The sequence below is a fragment of the Gorilla gorilla genome, chromosome 14 (genome assembly GCF_029281585.2).
Source record: "Gorilla gorilla gorilla isolate KB3781 chromosome 14, NHGRI_mGorGor1-v2.1_pri, whole genome shotgun sequence".
In the NCBI taxonomy this organism is placed as follows: domain Eukaryota; kingdom Metazoa; phylum Chordata; class Mammalia; order Primates; family Hominidae; genus Gorilla; species Gorilla gorilla.
Genome location: NC_073238.2, coordinates 117,566,143 through 117,580,625, shown reverse-complemented (window position 1 = coordinate 117,580,625; position 14,483 = coordinate 117,566,143). Strand labels below are relative to the sequence as shown.

At 39.9% G+C, this 14,483-nt stretch overlaps 1 protein-coding gene across 2 annotated transcripts in view; it reads right to left on the bottom strand.

Moving 5' to 3' along the window:
• ERCC5 (ERCC excision repair 5, endonuclease) overlaps positions 1–13,918 on the bottom strand; it is a 30,983-nt gene extending 17,065 nt beyond the window's left edge. For both annotated transcript variants that reach the window (XM_063697497.1, XM_063697498.1), the window contains exons 1-6: positions 12,564–13,918; positions 6,633–6,808; positions 5,060–5,175; positions 4,559–4,645; positions 2,806–2,866; positions 511–654 (exon numbers count right to left, since the gene is read on the bottom strand). In XM_063697497.1, the coding sequence (XP_063553567.1) occupies positions 511–654; positions 2,806–2,866; positions 4,559–4,645; positions 5,060–5,175; positions 6,633–6,808; positions 12,564–12,651 (672 nt within the window). In that variant the 5' untranslated portion in view covers positions 12,652–13,918. The remainder of the gene's footprint in view (positions 1–510; positions 655–2,805; positions 2,867–4,558; positions 4,646–5,059; positions 5,176–6,632; positions 6,809–12,563) is intronic.
• Positions 13,919–14,483: the final 565 nt, after the last annotated feature.

Here is a 14,483-nt window from a genome sequence, read left to right as displayed (position 1 = left end):
CAGCAGAGGAAGATATACCTGGAATTTCAATTTAGAACTTATTTTTCCATTGTGATTAGATTCTATATTACTATTAGTTTTTATAGACAATGTATATTATAGATTACAATAACTTTTATGACCTAACCTAAGAATTGAGTCAGTAAGCATCTACTGGACACATACCATGTGAAAAATACTGAGCTAGGCACTGAAAATACAGAGGTGAGCAAGATAAGCGTGTTTTGGAACTAAGAACTATAAAGTGATATTACAGGGTGCTGTGAGAACAAAGACCAGGAGAAAAGACCTAGTCTCGGGTCAAAAGTCAAGAAAAACTTCTTAGAGTAAATGTCTATAGGCTCAAACATATAAATATACGATGCTTCTTAGAATCTGAGATATAGAAATGCTGTTTACTGTTAACTGAGATATTGTATAAGTATTGCTTATCAATTTTCTCTTCTTTCTAATAAAAAGTTTTGCTGAAGTTCTTAATTCTAAGCATGAATGTACTGTTGCATATTTCACCTCTGGCATTGCTTCAAACAATGTTCTTCTGCGCTTGGTGAACTCTTTCATATCAGTCAAGATTTCATGCTTTACTTCAGGGGGCAGGCTGCTGAAGTCCTCAGACTCAATATCTATCGCTTGAGGATTATGAAAGAACTCTTCCTGTAAAGATAAAAACACAGCACCATGAAATTTACATTTCGTACACTTAGTTCTATTCACCATTAAGGATATGTATTATGTTTATATAATAAACACAGTTCTACATAATCAACAATTGGCTAAACACAGTTGCATATAATCTGTGACAGGCAACAAAGTGAGTAGGCAAATTAGGGAATGTAGCCATTCACTCTTTAATTCATTCAAAAGAAAAAAATACTTAGCAGGTACCTCTAAGGCACCAGGCACTGTTCTAGGTGCTAAGGTACTGTGAGATTGGATAAGGTGCCAGATAAGGTCCCTGCTCTTAGGAGTAGAGGAGAGAAGACAATAAATAAATAAATAAATGAACAAGATAATGGTAAAATAAAGCAGATTTATCTGATATGAGAGTGATTACATGAACAGAACGTGGAAAAAAAGATTTATTTGATAGATAAAGAAGACCCCACTAAAAAGAGGATGTGTGAGCAGGGACTTGGAAGATATCAAAAAGCCTCACTGAGGATAGAGCATTTCAGGCTGAGAGAACAGAAAATGCAAGAACTCAAGACAGAATGAGCCTTAGGAATTCAAGCAATATATATCATTCCCATAATTAAGTTAGTTTTATTTTGCTCATAACATAAGAAATGAAATTAAAAGTAAGAAATTCACAGAAGACATGGAAAAGTGTAAAACTTTTCTCAACTTTAACTCATTACCAAAAGTACTTTAAAATCCTTCATTAGTAAAAAAGATAAGCTAATACAACCTGCTGTCCTGCATGTCTGTATGTTACATGTGTACATACCAACCAGCAAACACGTAGGACAGACCTGTCACTGCGCTCAGCATTTCCTGTGCTTTCCCTCACTAATGCTCCCATCACCCCTATCAGGAAGGCATTGATATCAATCTCGTTTTACAAAAAAAAATAAAGCCTTGGAGAATTTAATCTGTGTAAGATCACACAGCTAGTGAACAGTGGAGCCTGGACTGAAACACAGGTCTTTCTGACCACGAGGCCCATGGTCTTAACTAAGATCGCTCTCACTAGCTGCATTAATAGCACAGCACCTCCACAACCTGAAGGATCTCGAGGTTTTAGCTCAAAAGTTTCTACCTGATAGAACAAAACCATATGAACAAACAAGAAACAGTGAATTTGGGAATCAAAAAATGCTATCTGTGACACTAAGAAACTTGAAAAATGTTTATGAAAAAAATGTATATATACAGCATAATTTCAATTTGTAAAAATGTTATTCATGAAAATATGTGTGGGACATTCTTCTTGTCTAACTCTCTGCCCCTTCCATAGGGGCTGGCCTTAGTAACTAGCTTCTGAGGAACAGGATGTGGTGGGAAGGATGCTGCACAACTTCCAAAGCTAGGTCAGAAAGGCAACAGGGCTTCTGCTTAGAACTTTCTCTTGGGATGCCCACACTGGGAATACAGTCATCACGCTGGGAAAAAGCCCAGGCCACGTGGAGAGGCCACAAGTAGGTGCTCTGGTGCTGGCCGCATGGAAGACTGGCTGACAGCCAGCATCAACCACCACCCATGGCAGCAAGGAAGCCTCGTTAATCACTCCAGCCCCAGCTACAGACTGGCTGCATCTACACAAGAGACCCCAGAGAGAACTGCCTGGCTGAGCTCATCAACCCCTGGAACCCAGACAGATGACGATAACAAATGATGTTTTAACCACTAAGTTACACATATATGTACACATGCATATTTGATACATATATACAAATACACACACAGGTATTCAACTATATGGGGCAGGCAAAGAATGGATGAAAATATATCAAAATGTTATTACAAGTTATTTATGAATGATATGTTTTCTATATTTTCTATGTAAGCACATATTACTATTGGTTGGTTGGTTGGTTGTAAAAGAAAAATAGCTTATTTTGAATATATAGATGTGCATAATGGCAAATTCCATATATATATATATACATATATATATACACACGTGTATAGGTGAGTGTTTTTTAAATACATACATGTACACATATATATGCACAATCAAAAAGCCATCTGTCTTTACTTTTTATCAGGAACTTTCATAGTTTGATATACCTCATTAATATTCATTTTCATATCATTCATTTCAAATAACAGAATACATTCTGAATTCAAAAATGATCTAAATACCTGTAATGCTTGTTTTTGATTCATTCTTTCTTGCCATTCTTTTTCATCTTCCTCTTCTGAACTGAAAGTCAAACATACTTTTACGATATCTATGATTTTTAATGACTCCTTACAAAAATACTTGTATGCAAGGTGCTGCTCGTTATACGGGCTACAGTGGTGAATAAAACAGCAAGATCTGTGCCACTACTGGTCTCACGGTCTGGTGGGGGACACGTGTAAGTAAGCAATTAGAGTGGGATCTAATAACTTCCACCACAAGGGAAGGGCAGGTCACTAGAGATGCAATAGGGAGTCACCTCACCCAATTTAGGAGTCACAAAAGCTTTCCAGGATCTCCTGCAATTACACTGGTTGGAGTTAGCCACGAATTAATGAGGAGTCTAGTTGTAGGGAGTGGGAAGGTTCATGGAGAAAAGTGTTCCAGGCAAAAGAACTAAGTTGTATAACCATATAGAAACAAGGAAAAGAAAGCCTGCCTGTGGATGATGTGAAGAAAGGCAGGGATAAGACTGGAAAGTGTAATTAAGGAGTTAAAGTTTTATCCTAAAGAAATGAGAAGCTAAGCTGCGTGTGGTGGCTCACGCCTGCAATCCCAGCACTTTGGGAGGCCAAGGCAGGTGGATCACTTGAGGTCAGAGGTCAGGAGTTCGAGACCAGCCTGGACAACATGGTGAAACCTCGTCTCTACTAAAAATACAAAAAATTAGCCAGGTGTGGTGGCACGTGCCTGTAATCCCAGCTACTCCGGAGGCTGAGGCAGGAGAATTGCTTAAACCCAGGAGGCAGGGGTTGCAGTGAGCTGAGATTGTGCCACTGCACTCCAGTCTGGGCAACAGAGACTCCATCTCAAAAAAAAAAAAAAAGAAAGAAAAAAATGAGAAGGAGAAGCTAGAAAGTGTTTTAAGTAAGGAAATGACAATATCAGATTTGGATTTTAAACAGACTATAACACAAAACAGAGATTGGGCTTGGTGGGAGGAGCTATTACAAAAAGGGTATGATCAAAGACAAAGACGGAAAGAAGTTTAAAAGCTAATAATGTAACCTGGAGAAAAAATGACAGTGGTAGCAATGGAGACAAATAGAACTGAGCTGATACAAAAGCTAAGTTGTCTCTTGGGAACTCCTGGGAAAGGAAGAGGTGGAGGGAAGGACAGGGGACAAAGGCAAACTGCCAAGCTTCCGGTCCTCCACCTTCACTTCAAACACAGAAACCACCAACCATTAAGAGAGAGACAGAGGAAGTGGAGTCCACACAGAGGCTGAGCAGAAAGCGCCAGAGAGATGCCGGGGGAGCGGGGCAGTGTGGCATGGTGTTTAGTGCAGAGAAGTGGAGCACACTAAGACGTGCAAAGCGTCTGCTAGATTTAGCAACAAGAATGTCATGGGTTGTGGTATTTTAGCATCATGGTGAGAGAGACCATATTGGATTGAAAAGCAGCTAGAGACAGCATGTGTAAGCAAAGTGTAAGCAAAACTAAAATTCATGCCTTGGAGAATTTAGAATCCACAGCCCTGGCAGAAGTTCTTTAGAATGAAGAGGAATAAGAATCATGAATCACCAAAACACAAAGAATAGTAAATAAAAAATTTAGTCTTTGAAAAATATTCTGAAAGGTATAGAGCATGCCTATTTCAGATGCATTAAGAAATGTTCACATGCCTTATCGTGTAGATAACACATCAAGGTTTAAATGTGTCTGAATGTAGCAATGACTAAAATAATATTCTTAAATAGTTAAACATTTACCTGTGTTTTTCTTCCTCTTGTAAAGGAGGCAAAACATAGAGGTCGTTTTCTCTTCGAACTTGCGTAAGACTGGGTAGTGCTTCATCTCTGGAAAGTACACAAATCTTTAAACAGATTATGCAGACCCTGCTCAGGATGGTGAAGAGGGACCTGACCTGGCTGCTCTCAGGCCACTGCTGTGGAAAATAAATGCAGCCGAGGGAAAGGAAGGAACCGTGGCGAGGCTGCTCACCTAGAGTCAAGAAGACCATAATCAAAGTAAAAAGAGTACACAACGCAACACGACAGCTTTTTTTTCTCATTAGCAAAGTTGATTCTCACAGAACGGAGAATTGCCACAACTCCAAATTACCAGGTCAAATGGCAGCCTACTTGTCTCATTTCACTATCTATTTTCTGTTGAGAGTCAAAATCAGATAGGGAAAGAGAATCGCAGGAAATCAAGACAAAAATCACTTTTTTAAAACTTCATCTCTAACACGACTATAATTTTCCTCTTGCCTTTTGCTTCTGAAGGCAGTTTTGATGGCTTGTCTTTTCAAAAATGTTTTCAGAAGCTTCTCTGTCGTTTTCCTGGAGTCACTGGACGCTAAGTCCTTTCTCTGCCTTCTCTTCACCTATGAGAAGAAAGGATGTAAGATCTCACTTCAGGATATTAGACCACTAGAAACATTGCTGTGATTTATTTTCCAGAGAATTTGGTTTGTCTGGGTTTTCAGACTATGGCTGCTTTAGCATTTCCTCCTAATTGCCATATCAGTGTATATCTTCAGGTTGCTGCTACGTAAAGGACACCCAGAGTTTCCGTCTATTACTTAATGGGCTACTACACAATATATTTGGGAAACTTAATTTACTTTCAGTTTCTTTTAAATGTCTTTTAATATGCCCAAGAAGTGGAAAGCTTAAATGCTTCCCAAAAGAAATTATTTATTTATTCTATAAAATGTCACAGTGACACCAAAAACAATTTCTAATATTGCTTTTTATAAACATGCATTACTTACATGTAATTCTGCCCTTCAATATTCAAGATTATATATCATGAGAAATTCTAAAATGTATAGAAATATCTTGTAAGAAATGTTCAAGTAGTGACAAATGGATAGTCCCCGTGCTTATGGCTGAATATCGGATAAAAATAACCAAGATATTCTCTTTTCCTTTCTAATCCTTCCACAAAGTACCTGATTTACAGTATGCCTTGGGTAACTGAAAACTGCAACATTCAAGACTAGACACTCTTACTGAGGCAACAAAGGTCCCCCAGCATTTATAAATGCTTTTTATTTTTATCCTATATCCTTACTTTTATCCTATATCCTCACTTAGAGAGTATCTGGTATGATTACAAAGTCATCACTTCATTACTTTGGTATTTTCAACAAATAAAAGTCATATATCCAAATGGGTGCTGTCATTTGGACTGTTTAAACATTATTTTATGTCATTTTTTTAGAGATGGGGTCTCCCTGTGTTGCCCAGGCTGGACTTGGGCTCAAGCAATCCTCCTGCCCCCGGCCTTCCAAAAACATTTTTTAAAACTACTTCCAGAACAATAAAGCAGCAACTCATTCTGACTCTTCTATATCATGGTCAATTCCCTTCCTAGATAATCCACTTTAGTCACCACTTGGCACCACATAACATTGCTTACTCCTAAAATCCAATTCCCCTTAAAAGAAGGCTTGCTGTCACGGAGGATACTTGATCTCAGATTCAGGGAGGCACTTCCCAAAGAGGGTTTCCACAGTGTTCTGAGTGATGGCCGCATCCTTGAAATAAATATAAAACACCTAACAAGATCCTCTGAAGGGAAAACTCTCAACAGCAAGGTTTTTAGTAGTTAGTTTTATTTAAAAGTTAAATTTTATCATTGTACCCATGATGAACTCTCATAAAACTTTTTAAAAGAAAAATTAATTGTTCAAGATTAAAAAGTAGATGTAATTAAGTATGTGTCAAAATAAGTCTGTTTCTAAAATTCTAAAGAGAAAAATTTTATGTGAATTTTTCTAAGAATGCAGAAAGAAAAAAATTATTTGACACTTACTAAAAACTATATGACACTTACCAAAGTCTGTTTCTTCAATAGTGGAGCATCCCCATCAAACACAAAAATAGGACGAATTCGAAAAAATAAGAGTTTGCAGAGCCGATGAAACAAAGTGAGAAGATGAGGATTTTCTATTGAGTTCCCGTGGCGATCCCGGACTCCTTTAAGTGCTTGGTTTAACCAAATGCTAATATCTGGGAGAATTGTTAATGGAAAAAACTCCGGGATTTTTCTCTTCATCCTCACAACTTCAATTTCCTAATAACTGATATTATCCAAACGTTGAACACTAAATACTTATCACTATTCATTTAAAATTGAAAAACATTTAGCTCTCATGGGATCTACCTAAAGTCAGTTAACTTTTAGTTGAGCTCTTGTTACCCCTACTCACATACTGCATTTTAAAATCATACAAAGACAGACATATCCTTTTAAGAAGTCTCATTGCAAAGAATTGCTTCTTTAAAAAAAAAAATAAGTGATTGCTAAAGAATTTTCATGAATTAGCACAAATTTTCTGGAGGACAATTTGACAATTCATAGTGAAAAAAACTTTTTAAAACTTTGCAGTCTATTTTACCACTTCCAGACATTGATTCTCAGAAAATCATCATGGATATATAATGAGAGTTATTTACAGAATGCTTGTTTATAATAATGAAAATATAAAAATCAACTTAAAAGTTTTCCAGCAGGTCTTTTTAAAAAACTAATCATAGGCCGGGCGCGGTGGCTCACACCTGTAATCCCAGCACTTTGGGAGGCCGAGGCAGGTGGATCACGAGATCAAGAGATCGAGACCATCCTGGCCAACATGGTGAAACCCCATCTCTACTAAAAATACAAAAATTGGCTGGGCATGGTGGTGCGCACCTGTAGTCCCAGCTACTCAGGAGGCTGAGGCAGAGGTTGCAGTGAGCCGAGATCACGCCACTGCACTCCAGCCTGGTGATAGAGCAAGACTCCGTCTCAAAATACAAAAACTAATTATGGCAGACCTATTTACTGGAATACCAAAAAGCCCTTAAAAATGGAAGTTGCAGGAGCATGTGTGATAAGGAAGATAGTCATTAAATATTATTAAAGATAGTAAAACAGGCTATAAAACCATATAAAGTATAACTCCATTTTCTGATACAGTATATATGTTAAATATAAAAAACTAGAAGTTCACACACCAAAATATTAAAGTAGATATTATGTCTGCTGAGATTAAAGACAATTTATATTTTCATCTTGAAGTTTTCTTATATTTTTAAACTTTTCTAAAAAATGCTTCTCAAAAAATGTTATATTTGTCCAAAAGAAAGAGTGACACCGCGCTCTGCTGGTTTTCCTGCTCTCAGACTCTTTGCCAGCTCCTGTAACACTGTTAAAGTATTCACTTCATCAGTGATCTTTCTCAGGCCCTCTTCTTTCCTCCTGTCTGAACTATCAACCTCCACTCCCCTCCACATACACCACGCCCTGACTCCATGTATATGTCCGGCCCAGAACACGCTCCTGACCCCAGAACAGAGAGCCCAGATGACATCTCTACCCCATACCTCATAGACATTTCAAACTTAACATGATCAAAACTGAACTCCATGTCTTCTCCACTCAGCTGCTCATGCCCCCATCTCAGTGAATGTCCCTGCCATTCACCCGAGCCAGAATGCTGGGCATCACCACCTATAACTATTACCAGGTCTATCAATTCTACCTTCTAATGTATCTTGAAGGTATATACTAGATTTCACCAACGTATCTTTGGTGAAAACCCTCCAAAGCTTCCCACTGCCTTCAAGATACTATCTAAAACTTCTTCTCCTGGTCTAGGAAGTCTTGAATGATCTGGCCTCTGCTCACTTCCTGCTACTGGGCTTTCCTCAAACCCAGAAATCACTAAGCTCCTTCCTGCCTCCAGGTTCTTCTCACATGCTGCTTCCTCTGCCTGAAACAGTTTCTCCCTCTCTCCGCCTAGTTCTCTCCTACTCTAAGGTCTCAGTCCATGGGTCCCCTCCTCAGTCTAGATGAAGACCTCCTCCTTGTATACATTCCTATTTAAAAAATATATTGAGGCCGAGCGCGGTAGCTCACACTTGTAATCCCAGCACTTTGGGAGGCCAAGGCGGGCAGACCACCTGAGGTCAGGAGATCAAGACCATCCTGGCCAAAATGGTGAAATTCTGTCTCTACTAAAAATACAAAAATTAGCCAGGCATGGTGGTGTGTGCCTATAAGGCTGAGGCAGGAGAATCGATTGAACCTGGGAGGCGAAGGTTGCAGTGAGCTAAGATCACGCCACTGCACTCGAGCCTGGGTGACAGAGGGAGACTCTGTCTCAAAAAAAAAAACAAAAAGAAAAAAAAAAAAACAGAGAGAAACCTGGACTGATGCTAATATTTGCAGGTAAATTTCTAACACAGGGAAAGAACATTGAAGGGGCCACCTATCACGTTATTTCTGTTTTTATTATGTGGCAGCAATTTTTCTATGCACTGGCATATCCAGTGCACTGAACAAAACACAGTATTGACCCTATGGAGTTTATAATCTAGCAGGGAAAAAACCCAGCCTGTGTGCTCCATGGCTTGCCCAGGCAATTTGTGCACTGCACTCCCTTTCACAGGGACTCTTATACACAATAAATATCTGCTATTAAATAAGTTGAACAGTTTAGTATTTAAATGAATGTACACTGCCTAACTTTTACTAACATAAAAAAAAATGTAGGTCCATCAACAATTAATTTACAAAACACTATGTAACAAAATACCTAGTGGAAAGCAAGCTACTGCTATGCTTATTTCTATAATATTTAGCAATACCACGGGCCAGGCATATCCAAGACCCTAGGGATATGCACCAAACAATTCAGCCATGAACAAAATAGAGACGGTCCCTATCTCCAGGAAGCCAGTGCAGCAGGACAAAAGGAATGGCAGAGGTGATACGGCCACTGGGAAGTTTCTAGAACATGATTTAAGGATAACTTTGATGAACATGTGAAGAACAGATTATAAGGAAACCAGTTCTAAAATGAGTTACAATAGCCCAAGTTAACGCAGACAGTAGTGGTGGAGACCATGAGAAGAGGTCGGATAAAAGATAGATCTCAGAGGTAGAACTTGGTGTTGATGTGCATCTGTCTTGTATTAGATCGATGTTTCTGCTTGCTACAAGTATAGTCTGGAAAAGCCATGGAGCTCACTATTACATAGGATTAAATGAGTTTCTACTTGGCCCACTACTTTAAACTTTAACTTAAGTGAGGAAATCTAGTTTCAGATCAGTGGCTCTCATCCCTGCTATCCATTAGAATAGGATATGAAGCTTCTGAAACATACGGATTATTAAACCCCATGGGCCTAAAATTCTAAATCATAGAGACTGAGGTAGGTCTTCTTTTATTTTTTATTTTTCAATTAACTACAGGTAGTGCCAATTCTCAGCTAGGGTTGAGAATTTTGGCTTGAATTCTTAGAGATGAAATATGTAAAATTAGACGACCTGAAAATATTCACATAAATTGTTAGACAAGAAATATGAAAAATGAGACAATCTGAAAATATTTGTATAATTTGACTTGTCTAATTTCAGTAAGTTTATATACGCGAAATTAAATTTCTGCGGACAGAAAAGTTAAAATCTGCAGCAAAGCCAAAAATCACTTCAGGTATAAGACCCAAAGACCAATAACATTTCAATACAAAAAATAAGTTTCTTTAGTTCTTTAGTTAGGTGACTTAAAAATCTCCATTAGTATACATAGCCTAAAGAGATGGTAATATCTTGCTAATACACTTAAACGCATATTACAAACATTAAAATCTGTAAGAGACAAAAGTTTAACTTAATTCTGCATTATTTGACACAGACATTTAGACTGTATAAATAAGACACTAAGCTATATAGATGGTTTAAAGACCAAACAATTTAGTATAGAGATACAAGAGTAAATTATGAAACTAGTATAATAATGGGTAAGTTTGTCATTAACAACCAATACAATAAAATCTAAATAATTTCAGGTGTCTGAATTCCCGTGAAAATGAAATAAAGCAAAACCGATTGTAGAACAAGCAATCAGATATACTCCTTTGACATAAACGAGGTTATTATAAATATATGAGGTTGTCATTATGACTAGAATGTCTTTCACAGTCCTCTTTATTTATTTATTCAGAGACAGACATGAACACGGCTCATTGCAGCCTTGACCGCCTGGGCCCAAGCAATCTTCCTGCCTCAGCCTTCCGTGTAGCTGGGACCAAAGGTGCAGGCCACCACATCCAGCTAATTTTTTGACTGTGTGTAGAGACAGGGGTTCACTATGTTGCCCAGGCTGGTCTTGAACCCCTGGGCTCAAATGATCCTCCTGCCTTGACCTCCCAAAGTGCTGGGATGACAGGCGTAAGCCACTGAGCCTGGCCACAGTCCTCTTTAGTAATTCTTCACAAGGGCTGCTACATAAAATGATCTAAATCTTTGCTGAAGTTTTAAGGGTTCTTGTCACTGAAAACTAACCTTTACCTTTTATTTCTGAGAAAATCTTTACACTGCAATGATACTAACGAACAGCTTGAGGGCAGCAACAGCGCATGTGCTCTAAAAAACAAAAAACAAAACAAAACAAAACAAAAATCCTTTGGCTTTCCCCAATTCAAAGTACCCTGTATAAAAACTTTTAAGCCAAAAATCAATTACAGATGTATTTAAAGATTATTCACTTGCAAAAAATGATAATCTCATTATGTTTTAAAACTTATCAACGTCGTTTTATTTATAAGTTTTGTACCTACTGAAGAATTAGGGCTCTACAGTCAGGGATTCCTTTGCTGAACGCCCACACACTCTTGCACTCCATTTCCCGTCCCCAATCCCCCTGCAATCATTTACAGGACTCTTTCTTTCCACAAGCCCACGAGCCCCTAGACTCATAGATCCCCATTTAGGAAATTGGTGTAAGGTATCACCAGATTCTGAGCCAGAATAGATACTTAAAAAAAAAAAAAAAATGACTACATAACAAAGAAAAAGATAAAAATTTCAAAAGCAATATCACGTTTTGCTAATGAAAAAAGAATTTAATTCCAATGACAAACAAAACCAGCCAAACATGTACAGAAACAATAGTCCTTAAAAAGTCAATTTAAAAAATGGGTAAAACACCTGTCCACACTATCCTTCCTCTAAGAAACATAAATGGGACAAGACTCAAGCAAAACTAATCGTCGAAGTCTACTCTTCTCTCCTTACTGACCTCCTGGACAGGATAATAACTTTAAGATTTACTGTATTAATCGCGCTAAACTTCTCTCATGTAGGTAATTTCTTTATTCCCCATTCCAATCCTGTGTGTAGATACTATCACCACCTCTACTTTGCAGATGAGAGAACTAAAGCAGAGAGGAACATAAATCACTGCCACAAAGTGACAAACCAGGATGCACAGGCCGCTAAGACTGCAAAGCTGGGGAAAGCAGACAGGGCGGCCCGCCTCATCACCCGATTCCGCACTCAACCTACCACGGATCAAAAATATTTGCGATGGAAAAAAATAAATAAATAAAACATACCAATAAAAACTACAAAAAATTTTAAAATACAGTATAACAACTATTTACAGATCACTTACATTGCATTCGGCATTACAACTAAGCTAGAAACGATTTAAAAGATTACGGAAGTGGGTAGTTTATATGCAAATACCACGCCATTATATAAGGGAGTTGAAGGAACTTGAATATCATGGTATACGGAGGAGGGGCTGGAACCAAAGCCCCGGGGATACCCACGGACGACTGTACTTAGAAAACCTAGTGACAGAGATTCTATAGCGACCCCGACCCCGACCCAAGACCATCATCCTGCAGATGCCACTGTGCCCAAGGCAGAGCCCCGCGAGGAATCCAGCCCCGAATCCCTGCACCACAAGTCCCAACGCGGCGTTAAGGATACCAACAGCCAGGATCTTCCCTTCCAGCGCCTCGGGGCTGACCTGCCGCCCGGAGCACTCCAGCAGCTTCCAGAGCCCCTGGACCCCCATGAGGCGGCTGCGTCCTAAGAGCGGACCGCGACAACTTCTACTCTAATTCTTCTACGACGGGCTGCACCGCCGCCTAGGACCCCGGGAGGAAGCCCTCCCTGCTCCTACACAACAAAGATGGCAAATAATACAGAAGCCACGGTTTTCCAGTGGGGGACGGCACTAATGGGAGCGCATTAAAGCGGAGAGACTCCGGCTGCAACACGTCTCAGCAGCTGTCACCGCCTCCCGGAAGAAAGACAGGTCCAGAGAATGGCCGTTGGCGGGGAGGGGCAGGGCGTCGCCTCGCCCAGCGCTTAGGCCCAAACGTCTGCGCCGCTAATGGAAGACCGGGGTGCAAGGGCCACGCAGGCGACGGAAACAGCCAGATGTCCCTGCGACACCTCCCGCCTTCGCTGGTGGGTCCGCAAACCCACGAAAAATGGGCCCGCTCGGTTTCCCTCTAATACGACGCGCAGGGCGGAAGCCCCGCCTCCGCATATGACGTATATTTTCTGCGCTTGCAGCACCCCGGAAGTGAGAAGTTTAGCCCCAGTGTTGATCCCTTGGTGGTTACTTGCTTCCGCTACGCTGGCATCCTGAAGGCGTTAAGCATTAAAACATTGTGCAAAAGCGCCTTCTTGGTGGGGTAACGGGCTTTTGTTTTTGTTTGAGACAGGGTCTCACGCTGTCGCCCATACTGGAGTCCAGTGGCGCGTTCTTAGCTCACTGTAGCCTGGAACTCCTGCTGCCCGAGCTCAAGCGACTCTCCCATCTCAGCCTCTCAAGTAGCTGGGACCGCAGGTGCTCACCACTATGCTTGGCGAATTATTTTTGTAGAAATGAGGTCTCCCTGTGTTGCCCAGGCTGGGAGCTATTTTCTACACGCTTTTTTAGTATCGGTTTCTACCTTTGCGCCGCCATGTGTGAAGATACTTAACACAAAGTGTCGTTTTACACGTGAAGAGACAACCAAAAGGTGGATGCCTTCTTGGTTTTGTACTATTTATTTATATGCTAGCACGTAGTAACTAAAGAATAATAAAATTTAAAGCCTGTGAAAATGTTGGGGTCCCAAAATTACTAAGCAAAAGGGAAAAAGTCAAGCTGGGAACTGCTCAGGGCAAAACCTGCCTCCCATTCTAGTCAGTCATCCTTCTGCTCACTGAGATAGATGCATATTCTGACTGTCTCCTTTGGAAAGGCTTATCAGAAACTCGTATGCAGCCATTTGTCTCTCATCTACCTGTGACCTAGAAGCCCTTCCTGCTTCCGAGTTGTCCCCACCTTTCTGAAAGGAACCAGTGTACTTACATATGTTGATTGATGTCTCCTGTCTCCCTAAAATGTATAAAACCAATCTGTGCCCTGACCACCTTGGGCACATGTCATCTGGACTTCCTGGGGCTGTGTCACAGGTGCGCGTCCTTAACGTTGGCAAAATTAACTTTCTAAATTAACTTAGACCTGTCCCAAATTTTGGGGGTTCACAAGCCTTAATCCTTGACATATAGTTTAGTTTTCTTCAGCATCTAAAATTTATAATGCTGCAGCTTGTAGGTCAGAAAGGACTAGAAATCAATTAACAGAGTAACCCCAGAAAAGGCCACAGCTCTGGAACCCTCAGGCCAAGATTCAAATCCCCGCATCGTGCCTCACTATGGTGTTTAGCATTCCTGAAGTCACATTTGTTCAGAATTTGTGTCTCCATCAGTAATCAGGGCATAAAACCAACCTTGCAGACTTTAGTAAGTATTCAAGGTGTTACATGCAACGCACTTAGCACTAGTTAACTACTCAATAAAGGATAGTATTAGCATCCATATTTGTTCAAATTGGAACTAAATTTAAAC